This window comes from Scylla paramamosain, chromosome 24, assembly GCF_035594125.1.
Source record: "Scylla paramamosain isolate STU-SP2022 chromosome 24, ASM3559412v1, whole genome shotgun sequence".
NCBI classification, from domain to species: domain Eukaryota; kingdom Metazoa; phylum Arthropoda; class Malacostraca; order Decapoda; family Portunidae; genus Scylla; species Scylla paramamosain.
Window position 1 is genome coordinate 14,460,522 of NC_087174.1, and position 19,898 is coordinate 14,480,419.

The following is a 19,898-nucleotide window of genomic DNA, read 5'->3' on the forward strand; positions in this document are numbered from 1 at the left end:
CTCTCTCTCTCTCTCTCTCTCTCTCTCTCTCTCTCTCTCTCTCTCTCTCTTTCTCTTTAATCTTAATCTACTTTCTGCATATACATGATACATGGCGACATATGTATGGTTGAAAATAAGAAAATGAACTCATTTAGAGTTTAACATAATAATATTAAGAAGTCTTAACTAAGAACAAAAACACCTCTGCGCTTCAGTTTTTTACAATGGAAATTACTATGTGCACAATGGAAAATTCATGAAGGTCCTTCTTGCTTGATTAAATGCAAGCGTCTTGCCACGACACTTGTCCTTCTCTCGACATAAAGTAAGTTCTAAACTCATCTCTGACATTTTTTGCATTTTGTGGTGCCCTTCTAGGAATTCTCCGAAGATTAATAATTCCAGAGTCTCCTTCAGTAATAGTTCTCCAGCTGCCAAAAGCTATTGTTCCGTCTTGCCTGTCACAGTCAAAAGATCCTGGCGGGGTATAAATCATTCGCGAGTCTTTTCTTTTCCTTAAGAAATTATGTAAATAGCAGCAGGCTAGAGTTACGAGCTTCGTGTTCTCTACATTCAAAAGTAATGGCTTTCGGAAGACTCTAAATACTGAGGACATTATGCCGAATGTATTTTCGATAATTCTACGTGCACGACTAAGCCTATAATTAAAAATTCGAGAGGCTTTGTCCAATGAAAGACCAGGGTACGTTTTAAACAAATTTTCACTTAGAGCAAATGCATCGTCCGCCAGGAGAACAAACGGTAGGTCTACTTCTCTTCCTGGCAAAGGCTCTGGAGGTGGTAGATTCAAGGTCTTATTTTCCATTTTCTTGTAAAATGTGGTCTCACGAAATACACCCCCATCTGATATTCTTCCTTGGCATCCTACATCAGCAAAGGTGAAGCAATAATTTGCGTCACATACAGCCATTAAAACTGTACTAAAAGTGCCTTTGTAGTTGAGGTACATACTTCCACAATTTTCTGGGTTCTGCATTACAACATGCTTTCCATCAAGGCACACCTATGCAATGATGGAAATTCCAAGATACCTCAAAATCTCGAGCAATTTGCACCAATGATCTTCCGATTGTGGAATCTGAAATGAAAAAAAAAATCCTATGTATTATTAGGTCTCTACTATGCTTTTCAGCAGCTCTGTTACCTCGATTTTCTCGATTTTCTCGATAACGAAGTGTTGGATCACTATTATACTTCGCCACAGTTTATTTCACACCTAGCGCTAATTTTTGACTGCATAGTGCATTACCAAAAGTGTATGAGTAAGCTATATACTTATGGCAATTTAGAGAAAGTCACAATATCCAGAGAGAGCATTCGGACACAGCCATCACTACGTCATACCCCGGACCCAACCCACCTCTCTCCCTCCTTCCCTCTAGCACTTCGTTATCCCTCCCTCTACGTATTTTTGTCCGAGGGGAGTGGATAACGAGTGCTAGAGGGAAGGAGGGAGAGAGGTGGGTTGACAGGTCCGGGGTATGACGTAGTGATGGCTGTGTCCGAATGCTTGTCTCTGGATATTGTGACTTTCTCTAAATTGCCATGAGTATATAGCTTACTCATACACTTTTGGTAATGCACTATGCAGTCAAAAAATAGCGCTAGGTGTGAAATAAACTATGGCGAAGTATAATAGTGATCCAACACTTCGTTATCGAGAAAATCGAGGTAACTATTAGAGCTGCTGAAAAGCGTAGTGACACTTATGTGAATGTATAAAAGCGATATAGATATTTCCCATATTCCAGACAATTTCCACACATTTGTAAACGAGCGCTTCAATAACAATTTGCATATTTGCAATTATCATTCGTTCTTTTACAGATTGATGATGAAACTTGTACTTCTGATGATCAGCTAACTGAAATTGGTGAAGCTTTTCAAGAAGAGGGAGACCGAGACTTGGAAGAGTTCGCGAAACCCGTGCCCTACAGCGGGAAAAAAAAAAGAGAGAGTGGCGTCCAGAGATACTGACGCCAAAAGGGCTGACGAGGCTTACGAAATTATGAAAGCAGCCAGCAACCGAGACGACTGTGCTATTTATGGGGAATATGTTGCTAGCGAGCTACGCAAATTAAGTGGCTATAGCCAAATGATGGTCAAACATGCAATTAATAATATTCTGTTTGAAGGAGCACTGGGGAAATATGATAAACCCAACCCAACTCAATTTTCCAGTTCCAGTCCCTACCTCGAGCCCAATTCCACATTATCACAGCCCTGTTCCAAGCCCAATTCCACATTCTCACAGCCCTGTTCCAAGCCCAATTCCACATTCTCACAGCCCTGTTCCAAGCCCGCTTTCAGTTCCAAGCCCAAATCAGTACCCAGTTCCCCTTTCAACTCCAAGCCCAATTCCCCTTCCTACTCATAGCCCAAGTCCCAGTTCAAGTCTATCGACGACTGAGATAACAGGAAGAAGCCTCAAGTGATACCTTTTCACTAGTACATTTTGTTATGTAAAATTAAATAGAAGGTTTTGTGAAAAGATATTTTCTTTAATTCCTTAATGAAACAATAATAGTGTACAGTTAGTATCAAAAGTCCTTTAACTCTTTCGACCGTATTTCATAGATGAATTAGGCTCACAGTGTTCAAAGACTTTTGACACTGACTGTACAATATTGCACTGGTAAATGAAGAATAAACTATCTCATTCTTACCTCAATGTATTCTTTCAAAACTCGAATGATTGCTGTACACACTTCGGGGATGAAGATACTTATTGCAGACTTAGATACTCTGAAGAGATACATTAGCGAAGCATACGAATCTCCGGTCGCCAAAAATCTTAGTGTGCAATGAAGTTTAACTTCGGGAGGAACACTATCCCGAAAATTAGTATCTTGTTTTCTGATGTGTGGACTAATCTTCATCAGTAGGTACTCAAAATCACTTCGTGACATTCTACTAAAATTTTCAAACAGTCCGCTATCCACAACTTTAAGAAAAAGATCTTGTTGAAATATGTTGGTATCATTGAACAAACTTTTCCGCCATAACTTCCTTTTACGTTTCTTCTTGGAATTCAATATGAGAAACGCAGCTGCTGCGACTGCCCTGCACCGACATCTTGAACAAAAACTGACTGCAACCAGGTTGCTTTGGTGTAAACGGTTCAGTCGCATGCTATCTAGTTGCCTTCGATAGCAGGAAACCTCGGCTGTAGGCAACCTGATAGCATGCTACCAGTTAGCATGCTACCAGGTTGCTAGTGTTTGCTTCGGTGTAAACGTAGCTTTAGGCCCAGTAGGGCTGTTGCTGTCTGTTCTTTCCTTTGTATTCCTTTGTATTCCTCCATCATATTTATACTCATATATTAGGTTACATACATAAATGAGGAATACCAGTTTTTTAGGCTATGACAGTACTTGAGAAATAATAGGCTACAAATATAAATGAAGAATGACATCTGCTCACCTGTGAACATACACAAGAAATTAAATTAATTTGCTATGCTATGAATGGTATGATATTCATTTGCTTTGCTGTACTTATTCATACATGTGGAATTATATTAATCTTATCTATAATCAGAAATGAGGAATCTCACTTATTAACTATCATCACAAGAATATTTTCTTTCTTTTTTTTCCATACTGAGTTGTTTCATGTCCAGAGTTTGATGTTATTTAGAATTATATAAGTTTGTCTTTAATATTTTCCATATTGACACATGTAAGTGTAAATTTTTACTTGTAGATGAGCAGTATTGCATCTTCTCATCTTGAATTTACTGCCATCAGTATTTGTAATGAACCCAGCTAATTAAATTATTGTTTTCTGCTGCTGTAAGATACTAAAATTACTGAATAGATGCCTTTGTTTTGTTACATTGGTATCAGGTTATAAAGCGGAAAACAATGAATGTGAATTTCATTAGGTTTCCTGGTTATGCTTGTTGCAAGGTTAATGAGGCTTTTGATTAGGGATGGAACTACAGGTTCTTATGTTCTTAAGAACATTATTTTTAAAGTGATAAAGTAACATTATTTGATGACTTTTCAGGTTCTTGGTTTTAATGCTCGCCAACGGAAATCATTCCTTAATGCAGTGATGCGATATGGTATGCCCCCTCAAGAAGCCTTCAATTCACAGTGGTGAGTGCAGGATGGCCAAGGATAGATTCTTGCAGTCATCACATATTTTCCCCTATTGCAAACATGATAAACCTTATAAAGATGTGTATTGCTCCCTGTGTATTTGATCTCTTAACATTGTGTAGAGTAATATCATTAGGTGACAGACTTCTGAGAAAATTCTGCAAGTCTCCAATGCCTACCTGTCTCTCTGGTGCCTTGCTCCCTTCAGGAGTGTTCCCCAAGGGGATGGCCATGGCAGAAAACTTCCATCTCTCCCTATTCATACATTCACTTCCTGCTTGTTCAAGCACTTGGCCTCTACCAACACCTCTTTCACACTTGTACTTGTCTACCCTATTCTTCCATCTTCCAGTTGGCTTTCCTCTCCAATTTGTATCCAGTTTCATTTACACATATGTATTTCTTTACAAATTCATTGCTGCTCATGCTGTCAGTATGGCGATGCTATTTCATTATGTTTCTTTTCACCTATTCCACCACTTCACAATTTACACCTCTTGCATTGGTGCTTATACCACATCTCTCTTACACACTTTCATTATCCTCACCCTTTCATCTAGTCATTTTACATTCCCTTCCCAGATAACACATTTCATAGTATGCTCTCTTGATTATGTCTGTTGTGCCATATTGCACCTATACATCTGTATTGGAAGGTGAATGCTATTCCTTAAACATCCCTTTATCTAGAGACACCTCAAATTTCTCCACATCTATAGACACATTTCTCCCCTTCATGTTTCTCGCAAATGATACTGAGACTTACCCATCTTTTACAACTCTCTTATCTTACCATCCATCTCACCATAATTACCTGGCACGTTTCTTGGATACATAAACTCACGTACTCCATTCTTTCTCCTCCCAAAACCACCTCACACCTCCAGTGAGTGAATGAATATGCATATCTTGTAAAAGTGAGGAAAATGTGAATACCATTGAGGGGAGACTCACCTGTGTTGATAAAGAGAGTGAATGTCTAGGGTAATGCATGACAGGATTGAGGTGTGCCATGACAGGAATTGATTAGTTGTATGTAGTTAGGGTTTGATAGGCAAAGTCCTGCCATTGCCATCTTTGTTGGTGACTTCTCCAGAAGGGAATGAGACATAAATGATAGTGATGTGTTCTTATAAATATTTCCTCAGGTTAGTGCGTGATTTGCGAGGGAAGAGTGAAAAGTGCTTCCGAGCATACACATCATTGTTCATTGCGACATCTGTGTGAGCCTGGCAACGACAATGCAGAGACCTTTGCTGATGGTGTTCCTCGTGAGGGGCTCAGCCGACAGCATGTGCTCACCAGGATCGGAGTTATGTCACTGATCCGTAAAAAGGTAAATTGATTTTGAATTTTTGTCATTATATGGTCCAGTAATTTAGATATCTAGATCTTGATTATGTTTGTTTTGTTCTTTGCTGTCAAATGACATCTTGAGATACCATCTAGGGTATGGTCATGGCAGAAATCTGCACTTAGTTATGTGTTCTTTTACTTTATCCTTGCACATTTTTGTTCTCTCATTCTCACTCTTCCTCTTAAATACTGGCTGCCCTCCCATTTTACAAAGACTCTCTCTCTCTCTCTCTCTCTCTCTCTCTCCTTCTCTCATCTCTCTCTCTCTCTCTCTCTCTCTCTCTCTCTCTCTCTCTCTCTCTCTCTCTCTCTCTCTCTCTCTCTCTCTCTCTCTCTCTCTCTCTCTCTCTCTCTCTCTCTCTCTCTCTCTCTCTCTCTCTCTCATTCAGAGCATCTCACAGCTTCCTCATAACCAAAGGGGACCAAACCTCTAGCTGTTACATAGTTTGTATTTTATATGTTTCTGAGAAACTGGTGAAGCAATTTGTAGAGGATGGAGCATAAGACTTGCATATACCCTGTCTCTGGCCTGGCAAGCCTAACTTAATATCCACAAGAACCCATAAATGGATGGCAAGGCAGTGCAATCCCTTTTTGGGGTCCTTTGGATATTAATGTGGGCCTGCCATGCTGGAGATGGGATACATGTAGGTCTTATGCTCTTTCCTCAACAAATTGCTTCTCTAGCTTCTCACAAAACATGTATGCTCATGGCCTAAGCCAATATCTGTTTGATTGGAGTGGCCTGCTTTTGTATAAGGCAACCACAGCTGTTATGTTCTCCCTAACAGTTACCCATCCTGGCCAACACACTGGGCCTACGCACACACCATAGGTCGCACTCCAAATCAAAACAAATGGTGACACATAAAACAACACACTAACCAAAACTCCACCTTGTGGGGTCTCACAAAATAGCTAAGTGTGGCTATCCTGCCTCACTGTGTTGCCAAAGCATAATTTTTGCCAGCAGAGATTATATGCTGCTTACTCTTAGCGATGTATTGAAAATGTGATAAATCAGTTTCCCTGCCATCTGGTGAACTGACCTTCCATGCAGACTACTCTTCAGCTACCAGCTCTGACCTTCCTTCCTTGTTGTATACACTGTTTATTATACTGGTAGACATCACTACAACAATAGGCTGTTTGGTTTATACTTGGCTACCAGTAAGTTGTAGCACCCCAATCATTTACAGATCTTAGAATAGTCATTTTAGGGTTTTCAGTGATCCTTAGAAGCTTCTGCCACTATTGTTGCCAAAGAGCTGACGACACTTTCCACTTGCTACCACAACTTTAGCCAAGATTGGCTAAAATTTCTTCAAGTCTCCCATGAATTGCAGCCAACCTAGAAACCCAGTACAAATCAGAGGAAGTAGCTCATGCAACCAGACCTTGAGTCTTGCAAAAATATCAGTAATAATAGTATTATTAATTTCTACCCTCACATGTTTATCTCTTGGCTTATGAGGGAAAGAGGACAAATTCACAACACTTGCATTCCATAGTTTATTCAAGAACCTAAGAAACATTAGTACCACCTACATGGTGAAGTATCTCCCTTCTTGCCTCTCAGTGAGCAATGGAATACAATGGAAAGAATGCATTCTAAAGTACTCATTGTTTCCTTAGTAGCATATCATAATTTTTCTTGCAGAGCATGAAAGTCATCAGTTAAGTTTATAGAGTAAATGTCTCTTGGCTTAACCACTTCACTCTGGATGCTTAAAAAAACGTGTTGCTCATATACGTTGTAGACTTGCGTCTAATTTCTAATACTATAATCTCTCTCTCTCTCTCTCTCTCTCTCTCTCTCTCTCTCTCTCTCTCTCTCTCTCTCTCTCTCTCTCTCTCTCTCTCTCTCTCTCTCTCTCTCTCTCCTCTCTCTCTCTCTCTCTCTCCTCTCTCTCTCTCTCTCTCTCTCTTCTCTCTCTCTCTCTCTCTCTCTCTCTCTCTCTCTCTCTCTCTCTCTCTCTCTACAATTTGAGGTGGTTGGAGGGTAATAAATTATAGAAGAGGTGATGATGAGTGAAGGAGGAGTAAATGGGGAGCGAAGGGAAGGGAAGGTGAAGGTATCAGAAAAGAGATTAGTGGGCAGCTGTGCTTATGTGCTTTAATGAGTCACAAGGCATGAACCAGGGAGGAATAGGGGAACTGTACCCCTTGCACTATCTCCCCTTCCTGGATAGAGAGAGAGAGAGAGAGAATGTACTGCCCTTGTCCTAGAATACAATAATGCAGACTTTCCTTCACAGCACCAGTTTCCTTCTTGTTCCTGCCAGAGGAACATTTACAAATTGGAGTTTCACAATCTCCTGACCAAAAAGGATGTAATTTCAGGTGGTGGGCCAGCATTATCATCACCTCTTGAATTGTTACTCCAGGTGCTCATGGTCTTGTAAAGCCATGTACAACTAGGAGCAATGGAGCTGCAATCCTCTTACACTTGCCTCTAACAAATTCCCATGCCTTCTTCTTGGTGGTACTAAAGAGTGTGAGTAGAGGTAGGCAACATCGATGATATGAGATGGCAAATGTGAATGTTGTTAGGCCTCACTGTAAAGAAGTAACTCACATTTGAGCACATACATCTGCTCTGCCAGGCTATGATTAGGGAACAAATTCAGGTAAGTGTTTAGTAACCTTCAGTAATTATATTTCTGGGAATATTTGTCCTCTAAGTCATTTCATCATTCTAATTATGAAAGTTTTACATTTATAGATTTTAATTTAGATATGCTTATTTTTCAGGTATCTGAGTTTGAGACTATAAATGGTCATTACTCTATGCCAGAAGCCATCCACAAGCCTGTTGATCCTGTTCAGGGTGACAAGAGCAATGGAACATCTGCCTCTGGTTAGTGTAGAATTTCATGAAGCATATTTATTGTGTTAAGTGTGATATCTCATATGGTAGTTTATATAAAGGCATGGAAGACTCCATTTGGGTATTACAGATGTGGATAGGTGGAATCATTACAAAGAGGGACATGGATTAATGATGTGCATGACAAGGATTTAGATCCACTGATTGTTTTTGAGACCAGACTAAAACAGAAAAGGTTGAGTAGATTTGAAAATTTAATGAGGTGTTTGTTGAAATATAGGTAATATGATGGCATGGCATAGGATGGATTGACAGATAATTGTTATAGGTTGCTATGGATATTATTTTAATGGGAGACTGGAAGGTGTGCATAGATAAGTGTTGCTTGGGAAAGGATGTGGAAAAAATGGTACAATCTGATTCATTGTCCTGTGTCCTCACAAAGTGAGTTATGATAATCTTAATACCAGTAATGCTGCTTTATTTTATTCACTGTGGCCACATTGCTTTGTAGTATTTTTGCTGTCAAGCATATTTTCATTGGAGCCTCCTTTGGTAGGCACTCCAGCAACTAGTGTTACACCCTCCCCTGCACCCTCTGTCAAAGGAGAGGTGGAAGAGAAGGAAGAAGACAAAAAGGAAGACAAAGAAAAGACTGAGGAAAAGGAAAAAACAACAGAAGAAAAGGAACCAGAGAAAGTGGAGAGTAAAGAGACTGAAGAGAAGAAGGAAGAATCAACAACTGAAGTGGAAAAGGTAAGTGTGAGCTAGGAGGAAGGGGTAATGTTTTTGGGAACTCTGAAGGAGAGTTGGAGAAAAGGAACATGTGTTTGTAGAGGCAAAAATGGAGTATTGTTAATGGAGATTGTCATGCCAATTATGCTGGGGTCACACATCTGCGATTTGGCTCTGCGGCTAGCCACGATCTATAAATTTGGTGGGATCGCAACGAACAACGATTACATCACCAATATTCAAGAGACACATTCGCAGAGAGTCTTGAAAAACCACAGCATTGTTGCCACACATCTCAATGGTTCGCAGGAGGCCGTGATAATTTTGGCAGAACCAAAACTTCCAAAGCCGAGGGTCCGAAACGCAGAGCCATTGCAATGTACTGCAGTGCATCGCAGTGAGTTCGTTGTACAGTCTCAGCCTACTCACAGGTACCTGCAATTGCACAGCGGACTCACTGCATTAACTGCAGTGGCAGTGTGATGGAGTGCTGCCGAATCTGGCAACTGCAACAGCTGGTGATGCTGCTGTAGCTCAACTCAACGCATGCGTAGTGCAACCGCCCTCAAATACGACCACGTGGCGACACTTTGTGTCCACTCTCAACAACACCACTCCACACACCACTACATGCTTGTACTAGTGCAGTACACATGGCCTTCAAATCACTATGAAGAGTGCCAAGAAGACTAGGAAAAGGTCCTCACCTGAAACTGAAGCTTCACCCAGCCCTACAATACCACCATCACCAGCACATGCTTTACAGGAGCCGCAAATCCTGGCCACCCTACAGGCAGTAGAGGTTTTAGGTCATCCTAGTCAAATGTTGGCAGAGTTACCACCTCCCTCTCAGGAAGAGATTCAACACCCTGCTGCTGATGACAGGGACTCTGAGGATGACCCTGACTTTATAAACTCTGGGCAGACTCAGAGGGACACCACAGATGAAGAGGAGGTGGGAGGGCACCCTAGAGGCAGCAAGAGGAAGAAGCCGCCTCTCCACCTACCTGCAGATGTTGAGAGGGAGCTTGGAGAGTGGCAACAGGAGAACACCTTCCTATACGACAAGAGTTTAAACAAGTATAGGAACATGGAGAGGAAGAACTGTATCAAGGAGAAGGATGCCTCCCTCACCTCACCACTCACAGGGGATGATATAGAGTGTTGGATCCACAGCATGAGGACAAGATATGGCAAGCTGACCAAGGATTCCAACAAAAGTGGATCAGCCACACCGAAGAACCACACCAAGAGGGACAGAGGCAGAGGGCAGAGGCAACCCAAAACCCTAAGAACCAAAAAGGTATGTAAACTAAGCTCATGGTGTAGAGGTGAATGAAAATGACACAATACTGACATGACATATTTATTTAAATGCACAATACAAGAAATGCAAGCATATAACAGAGTTAACTAAGTATTATAAATGATATGCCATTGCTAGGTCAGTTTAACCTCATCACAAGTTTCAATTTGATATCTCTAAACCAAAAATCGAGCACAATCTAACCTAATAAGAATATACTTTATTAACGGAGTATTGTATGTTCCTTCAGAGTGTTGTTGTGGTTGCCCTAGCACCCAGTGACTCCCAGTAGCTCAGTACCTCACAGCAGCCCAGTACCTTTGCCTGGAGTCCACGTGGTGACGCGTCGGAATTGGAGTTGGAGCAGGCTGTGCTGTCGAGCCTGGAGGAGTCCCAGAACCATGGGCTGGCCAAGTGATGCCTTACTTCGTCCCTGCAATTCACTGGTGGACTCCTGGAAAAGGTAAATATAAATTATAATTAAATAGTTTGTTATACTATTATGAAAGTTTTTTTTCATAGTGTCTTTTGTTAGTAAACTTGTAATAAACGGTTATTGCTTAATACATAATTATAGATAAAATTGACAAATATATATATTATTTATATAATATTTTACGGTAACGTCAACAAAACTAAAGTTGCCAGCTTTGCACTAAAGTCGCCATTTGATACAAAATCAATAAAAATACTATTCCCTACACTAAATGGTCTTTTGTACTATGTATGTGAATCATACAATGGAATACATTAAGAGTGTACACAGAAAACACATTAATTAATTAATTAATTAATACATATAATAAATATTAAATAACATTATTAAATGTTAAGTATTAGATATTAAATAATTAATAAGGCAGGTGGAATATGGTTCTCAGCCTGCCAGCTGTTTCTCTTCAACGCAGTTCTAGTCATTCCTCAACATCAAGACATCATAGTGGTATTTTCTCAAGAAATCAACCTAGAAGTTCCACAGGTACTAATGTATTTTTCTTTTTATTTCAGATCTTCGGGTGCCATGACAATGCAACTTGTGCCTTCCAAGAGCAGCTGGTAAAGAAGGATGAAACTGTTGAGTTCTGGAAGAAAACCGTGACTGATAGCCTGGCCATGCAGCTATGCACAGTGCACAAGGACTTGGCTCAGATGTTTCCCATAGAAATGCTTCTCCTAGTTTAGAAGTATGCAATCATGATCAGGCGACAGACTGAAAGTGGGGAGCTGGATGTGACCAAGCTGCCCAGGGACCTTCAGTCATTATATAGAAGGGCAACCACGTCTGATCCTATGCCACCCCCAACACCAGTCCCATGTGCTTTGAACCCCCGACATCCTACACCACCAGGGAATCCCCCTGGTGTGATGCCACAACATTACCAGGCTGTTCTCCAGAATTTGACAGTAATGAGGGCACCCACACCAGCACAGTCACTCCATCCACAGCAGGAGATTGATTTTGGGAACATGACTTCCTGAATGTGACACCAATTACAACAACATCAGCACCAGACCTTGACAGCCCCAACCAGGAATTAAGTTTATAGAGTTCATGTGCCCTTATAATCTCTGTTATATTATTTTTTTTAAACTTGTATTGAAATAAATACTTTGTGGTAATATAGTTGAGTTTTTTTTATGATTTCTTTTCCTTTATAAACTGCATTGTAAATTATTTTAGCTATAGGTACTAATATTAAAAGTATGACACATGAAAAGAACATACCTTATATCTTTGAGTTCTGCCATGGAATGCTCCCATGGGGTGAGGTGCAGTAGTCCCTGAGGTAGTCTCTTTGCATTTTGGCCGACTGGGTTGAGCGGTTGCCTGATGGTAAGTCAGGTATATCTGGCAGTGGTTGGTCTTCCCTCCAGCTTCCAGGTATCACATCATGGGTGACTGGGTCTTCGTAGTCAGCCTCACTCCTGGTGTTCTGAGCTTGAAGGATGTTGTGGAGAATACAGCTTGCCATCACCATAGCCTCCACTCTATCATGCATCAGCTGGATAGTGGAGTGAAGTACTTGAAATCTGTTAATGGGATGAGAAAGAAATGATAGGTAGTACATAAAGTAAATATAACATATATTACATAAACAAATCTAAATATGGAATGAAAAAAAACGTTATATGGATATAATAAGTGTTATTGAAATAGATTGGTAGCCACTCTCAGGAAGATTGGCTTGCTATAACTTTCCATGAAAATAAGAACACATGGATAGGGATAAATATTATATACATTTCACCTGCATTTATTAGTTATGTTGGCTTAAGGATTTATTTGAATGATTTCAAGGACTTTGTATTAACAACTCACTGGTTAGCAAGGATCCCAAAAGCATTTTTGACAACTCAATGGGCCTTGCTGAATTTGTAGTTGTAGATCCTCTCAGCATTGGTCAGGTGTTGCTCGGGGTATGGCTTCATTATCCAGTTCCGCAGTGTGAAGGCGTCATCACCCACAAAAAAAGTAGTCAACAACACAAAAGTAGTCAACATGCTGAGCAGTAGGGTCTCCTGGCAGAGGCTCTGTGGGAGGCAGATTGGCAAGTTTGTGTTGCAAGAGTTCTCCAAGCTTGGACTGAGCAAAGATGCCACTGTCAGACTCTGATCCAATTGCTCCCACATCTACGAACAGGAATTTGTTGTCAGAATCAACAATAGCAAGCAGGACCACTGAGAAGAATTTGTAATTATAATAGTGGGAGCCACTGAAATCTGGGTTCTTGATTCTGATGTGTTTCCCATCTATTGCATCCAGGTTATGTGGGAAATTCCAGCATTCATGGAACCCACAGGCAATTTCCTTCCACCTTTATGCTGTGTCAGGCACTTGCATGACTTCATCACCATATGTAGCAACGACTGCTTGGCAGGTCTCTGGGACAAGGGAGATGGTGTTGGGAGCCACATGGAATGCAAAGCCTAGACTCCTGTAGGAATTCCCTGTCGCTAGAAATCAGAGGGTTATTGCAACACATAGGCCTGGGTCCAAAGGCTCTCTCCAGAACGTCCTAGATTTCTCAATGAAGGGATAAACACGATCAACAATTTCGTTAAGCACTTCCTCGTTCATGTGGGTGAAATTTTTGTATAATATGGGGTCCTCCTCAGCCATCTCCCACATAAGATTGGCATAATGTCTGTGGGTGGCACCCAAACACTTCGGGGCTTTTTCTTCTTCCTGTTCTTTACTACCTGTGCAACAGCAGCAATGGTCAGTAGGTGGCTTTTCTCAAATTCCAAAATAGCATGGACTAGCTGAGGATTTTCCATCACATCACTGTCAGTTAAGTCAATGAGGCTCATGGTTCAGTGCTGTTGATCCTGTGGGAGTAGATTGGGCTCTGTGGCTTTGCTGAGGCAGGAGGGAACCTATATACCTGGACAGGGAACATAGACTGTTGCAGTACATTCGTTGCATAGTCGACATGCAAACGAGAGGCAAGTAAAAGGCATGCAAGAGGCAATCGTAGGGACTTGCAATAATCGTGGTGACAACACAGGTTTTTGCAGTTAGTTGCAACATCCAGTGCTAGAATACATTGCAGTAGGCTGTGACCCCACGGTGGCTGTATCTCGACTGAACTGCAATAATCATAATGGTACCATGATTATACGAGGGATGTTCGCAGGACATGACATTGTGGTTCACAATTTGTAAAAATTCGCTCACAATTGCAGAATTTTTGTGGTGACTTCTAGACTCTGACCATTTTCATGATCGCGGCTAGTCGCAGAGATGAATCGCAGTGTGACCACAGCATTAATGGAGATTGTCATGCCAATTATGAGGAGTGCAGTATTAGTTTGAAAAGCAGCATCAGTGGAAAGAATAGGGTTGCTGGAAATTAAGTGCTTGAATACCATTGTGGCTATGAGATAATTTGGTGATTTCATAAAGTGAAAAACAAAGTAAAGTTAGAGGTGTGTGAAAAGTGTAAAGATAATTTTTATATTAAGTATTAGTTTAAAGTAGATGGTGAAGGGATGGAGTAAAAGCACTAAGATACCTTTGGACCACAGAGTATGAGAGACTTATATGGGATAGAGTAAGTCAGAACTCTAAGGGATGTTACCACATCCCTTAGAGTTCTGGTGAGATAACACACCATTGATTTTTGGGATATAAAGTGTAGTGTGATGCTATTATAGTGAGCATATATATATATATATATATATATATATATATATATATATATATATATATATATATATATATATATGAAGTGAAGCATATGCAAATGGAAAAAAAAGTTTGGAAAAAGCGGGAGGAAATATATACATTATTTGAAGATTATTGAAATGTTTCATAGAATTTTATTATGTGTAAAGGTTGATCAGTTTGTGTTCTTGATTGAGTAGTTAATGTGATTTTATTTTTGTATGAGCAGAAGGAGAAGGAAGAAGAGGTAACAACTGCTGAAAAGAAAGAAGAAGAAACTGAAGAAAAGAAACCAATTGAAGAAACAGAGAAAAGTGAAAAAACTGAGGAAGTAAAGAAAGAGGAAAATGAGGTGGAGGCTGAGGGGAAAGAGGAAGAGAAGAAGCCAGAGAAAAAAGAAGAGAAACCAGTGGAAATAGAGGAAATTAAGGAAATCACAGAAACACAAGAAAAAACTGAGGGTGATAAGGTAAGTATTGATTTTAGAACATTTGTGTAACTTTGGGAAAGGATTGAGGATCTACATTATATTCTGGAAGATGTACTGGTCTTTATTTACTTTCCTTATGTATTTAGTTAGCTTATTTTATTTATTTGTTTTTTAAACCAATTCTTTAAACTTACAGACTGAGGAAAAGAAAGAGAAAACAGAGAAGAAGGAAGAAGAGAAGGAGAATGGTAAGCCAGAAGAGGAGAAGGAGAAGGAGGAAGACAAAGAGAAAGATGGTGACAAGGATGGAGACAAAAAGGAAGGGACAAAGAAGAAGGAGATTGAGCCCATTTCCAAGAGAAAGTTCATGTTCAACATTGCAGATGGGGGCTTCACAGAGCTTCACACACTGTGGCAGAATGAAGAGAAAGCAGCAGTGCCTGGCAGAGAATGTGAAATTTGGCATCGCAGGTCTGTCTGAAGGAACAGTAACAGCATGAAATATAGCAATATCTAGCATTTGTACCTTGATTGTGGTAACTTTATTTTAAGTCAGAGGCATCAGGAGGAGGCAGTAGGCACCTGCCAAAACGATAATTACTCCCAGTGAGGTCTAAAGCACTGGTTCAAAGGGTGCTATGAACTTATCATTAAAGCCAAATGTGACCTCACTGAATGTTTCCCTTTGTGTCTCACAACACAAGGGGGCAGTCACAGCCTGCCCTCGAAAGACAACTCTCTTCCTCCACACAAAACTACAACCACTTAATAACACACACACCCCTCACTCAAAATTTCAAAATTATCATGGCGACTCCTACACCAGCCTAGGAGTCCCCATCTAGGAAAGGGACCACAAATGTCCCCAGGTCGGACTGCCCTTCTGACGACGACCCTAAGTGTCTTGACACCCCCCTCAACTTTTTCTTCATTAACTTCTGCAACATTTGTGGTCTAAGATTTAATTTTCAATCTGTAGAACACCACCTCCTCTTCTAAATCTCATCTTCTTTTCCTCACTGAAACTCAGGTGTCTGAGGCAACTGACAGTAGCCCCTTTTCTGTTCCCTCCTACTTTCTCTATCCTCTTTTTCGATCCAAAGCTGGATGTTGCGTTTATGTGCACAACGACTTAACCAGCTCTCATGCCCACGCTCTTGAATCTTCCGAGTTTTCCACCATCTGGCTACGACTACAGACTCACTCTCAAACTAAATTTATCTGTGTTGTATACCTCTCACCTAACTCCTCTGACTATAAGAAATTCTTTGACTACTTAACTTCCAAAGTGGAGCACATTCTAACTCTTCCCTTTTGCAGAGATCTCCATTCTTGGAGACTTCAATGTTCACCACCATCTTTGGCTTTCCTCTCCCTTTACTGACTATCCTGATGAACTAGCCTTCAACTTTGTTATCCTCCATGACGTAGAGCAATTGGTGCAACACCCTACTCGTATTCCTGACCATCTTGGAGATATGCCCAACGTTCTTGACCTTTTCCTGACCTCTTATCCTTCTGCTTATGCTGTCATCCTCTCTCCTCTGTTGGGCTCCTCTTATCACAATTTCATATCTGTATCTTGTCCTATCGCTCCAATCCCTCCTCAGGATTCCCCTAAGCGATGGTGCCTCTGGCGTTTTGCCTTTGCTAGTTGGGAGGACCTGAGGAGGTATTTTGCTGACTTTCCTTGGAATGACTACTGCTTCCGTGTCAGAGACCCATCATTGTGTACCGAGCACATAACAGGTGATAGTGTCTGGCATGGAGGCGTACATTCCTCACTCTTTTTCTCAACCTAAACCTTCCAAACCTTGGTTTAACACAGCTTGTTCTTGTGCTATAGAGAGGTGGCCCACAAAAGGTACTTAAGCCTTCCATCACCAGAATCTCATGCACTTTATATTTCTGCCAGGAACCATGCCAAGTCTGTTCTCCATCTAGCCAAAAACTCTTTCATTAACAGAAAGTGTCAAAATCAAGATCTAACTCCCCTCATGACTTCTGGCATCTAGCCAAAAATACCTCCAATAACTTTGCTTCTTCTTCTTTCCCTCCTTTATTTGAACCAGATGGCACCACTGCTATCACATCTATTTCTAAAGCTGAACTCTTCGCTCAAACCTTTGCTAAAAACTCTACCTTGGATGATTCTGGGCTTGTTCCTCCCTCTCCTCCACCCTCTGACTACTTCATGCTACCTATTAAAATTCTTCGCTTTGATGTTTTCCATGCTGGCCTAAACCCTTGGAAGGCTTATGGACCTGGTGGGGTCCCTCGTATTGTTCTCCGAAATTGTGCCTCCATGCTTGCACCTTGCCTAGTCAAACTCTTTCAGCTCTGTCTGTCAACATCTACCTTTCCTTCTTGCTGGAAGTTTGCCTACATTCAGCCTGTTCCTAAATAGGGTGACCGTTCTGATCCCTCAAACTACTGTCCTATTGCTTTAATTTCCTGCGTATCTAAAGTTTTTGAATCTATCCTCAACAGGAAGATTCTTAAACATCTTTCGCTTCACAACCTTTTATCTGATCACCAGTATGGGTTCCGTCAAGGCTGCTCTACTGGTGATCCTCTGGCTTTCCTTACTGAGTCTTGGTCATCCTCTTTTAGAAATTTTGCTGTTGCCTTGGCCATATCAAGAGCTTTTAATAGAGTCTGACACAAAGCTTTGATTTCCAAACTACCTTCCTATGGCTTCTATCCTTCTCTCTGTAACTTCATATCAAGTTTCCTTTCTGACCGTTCTATTGCTGTGGTGTTCTTCAGGGTTCTGTCCTGTCATCCACTCTCTTCTTATTATTCATCAATGACCTTCTAAACCAAACTTCTTGTCCTATCCACTCCTGTGCTGATGATACCGCCCTGCACTTTTCCACATCTTTTCATAGATGTCCAACCCTTCAGGAAGTAAACATTTCACGCAGGTAAGCCACAGAACACCTGACTTTTGATCTTTCTAAAATTTCTGATTGGGGCAGAGCAAACTTGGTATTGTTCAATGCCTCTAAAACTCAATTCCTCCATCTATCAACTCAACACAACCTTCCAGACAACTATCCCCTCTTCTTCAGTGACTCTCAACTGTTCCCCTCTTCTACACTGAACATTCTCAGTCTGTCCTTTACTTATAATCTGAACTGGAAACTTCACATCTCATCTCTAGCTAAAACAGCTTCTATGAAGTTAGGCATTCTGAGACATCTCTGCCAGTCCCCCCACCCCCTCCCAGCTGCTAACTCTGTACAAGGGCCTTATCCGTCCATATATGGATTATGCTTCACATGTCTGGGGGAGTTCCACTCATACCACTCTTCTAGACAGGGTGGAATCAAAAGCTTTTCATCTCATCAACTCCTTTCCTCTAACTGACTGTTTTCAGCCTCTCTCTTATTGCCGCAATGTTGCATCTCTAGCTGTCTTCTACCACTATTTTCATGCTAACTGCTCTTCTGATCTTGCAAACTCCATGCCTTCCCTTCTCCCACGGCCTCTCTGCACAAGACTTTCTTCTTTCTCTCACCCCTATTCTGTCCACCTCTCTAATGCAAGAGTTAACCAGTATTCTCAATCATTCATCCCATTCTCTGGTAAACTCTGGAACTCCCTGCCTACTTCTGTATTTCCACCTTCCTGTGACTTGAATTCCTTCAAGAGGGAGGTTTCAAGACACATCCTTCAAATTTTTGACTACTGCTTTGGACCCTTTTCTGGGATTGGCATCTCAGTGGGTTTTTTTTATTTTATTGGATTTTTGTTGCCCTTGGCCAATGCCCCTCCTACATAAAAAAAAAAGTCCTTGTCTCCATACTACCAAGATTTTATTCTTTCTTTTCCAAAATATTGTAGCATTTGTTGTTATAAGGTTTGAATGTTTGATAATATTATCACTTGTTATATGGTCTTATATGCATCTTGAGTAGGCTAGTAGCAGCATACAGTGAGTGTGTGTGTGTGTTTGTGTGTGTGTTGATTTTGTCATATTGCAAGGTTTGCTGCAAAGACTTTGCAGTGTAGTGTTAAGCATTTATAGCTGAAAAACTAGTGATTTGGGGTTCATGTTCTTGGTAAGGCTCAGATCATTTGTGCTTCTTTCCTTTCTTTTCTTTCCTTTCTTTGGTTTATCAAGTAGAAAATAAGTGTGGTATGTAAACCAGTGAATTGTCAACATAAAGTGTGGGAGGAAAGGACTAGCAATCTTCCCCACCCAGGTAGGTACAAGGTCAATGATAATTCTTTTCTTTATTTAATGACTTCAGTTTTACAGAATTGAGGCAAATTCACAGTCACATTTTTTAGATCCAAATTATCATGCTAAAAAAAAATTTGTGTATTATTTGCACACACCACTTTCTCTGGTTATACATTCCACCTCTTCTTTGCTCAATTTGGAAGATTTCAGTTTTGCATATCTTTATATCTGTATTGTGCTAAATTTGGTTTCATGGTTGACATAAAATTTCCTACATTTGTTTGTGTGTGTGTGTGTGTGTGTGTGTGTGTGTGTGTGTGTGTGTGTGTGTGTGTGTGTGTGTGTGTGTGTCTGTCTGTCTGTCTGTCTGTCTGTGTTTTCTTACCTAAATGTATTTTTACAGGATTGAGTCCAGCTCGTAATGTCCCATCTTTTAAAGTTAATTTCTTGTATTTATCTGTAAAGCTATGAATGCTCCTTGCATACTCAGCTTTGTCAGTCATTGCATTCCACCGGCTGATTGCACTGTCAGGAAAACTGTATTTCCTTGCATTTATTTATTTATCTTTATTTAATTATCTTTATTTATTTATTTATTTATTTATTTATTTATTTATTTATTTATTATTATTATTATTATTTTATTTTATTTTATTTTATTTTTTTTTTTTATCTTTTTATTTTTTTTATTTATTTTTTTACTGTATCCTCTTAGTGTTGATTGTCATGGCACCACAAAATCTGTGATATCATTTTCTTTTCTTTACCCTCT

The 19,898-nt window shown here is 40.4% G+C and overlaps 2 protein-coding genes across 2 annotated transcripts in view; both read left to right on the forward strand.

Moving 5' to 3' along the window:
- Window positions 1–19,898, forward strand: part of LOC135112801 (chromodomain-helicase-DNA-binding protein Mi-2 homolog) — a 108,029-nt gene that overhangs the window by 59,834 nt on the left and 28,297 nt on the right. Inside the window, 7 exon segments of the mRNA XM_064027623.1 lie at window positions 4,015–4,106; window positions 5,258–5,318; window positions 5,320–5,445; window positions 8,220–8,325; window positions 8,855–9,051; window positions 14,734–14,973; window positions 15,131–15,405. Of these exon segments, the coding sequence (XP_063883693.1) occupies window positions 4,015–4,106; window positions 5,258–5,318; window positions 5,320–5,445; window positions 8,220–8,325; window positions 8,855–9,051; window positions 14,734–14,973; window positions 15,131–15,405 (1,097 nt within the window).
- On the forward strand, window positions 9,554–10,762 carry LOC135112800 (uncharacterized). Its single transcript, XM_064027621.1, has 2 exons — window positions 9,554–10,333; window positions 10,587–10,762. Exons 1-2 carry the CDS (start codon window positions 9,701–9,703, stop codon window positions 10,626–10,628), a joined length of 675 nt encoding a protein of 224 aa, XP_063883691.1. The 5' UTR covers window positions 9,554–9,700; the 3' UTR covers window positions 10,629–10,762.

Excerpts from the sequence above, each read along its gene's own strand:
- LOC135112800 (XM_064027621.1), top strand. The coding sequence starts at position 9,701 with ATGAAGAGTGCCAAGAAGACTAGGAAAAGGTCCTCACCTGAAACTGAA. Across the intron at positions 10,334-10,586 it reads AAACCCTAAGAACCAAAAAG|AGTGTTGTTGTGGTTGCCCT; the intron begins GTATGTAAACTA and ends ATGTTCCTTCAG.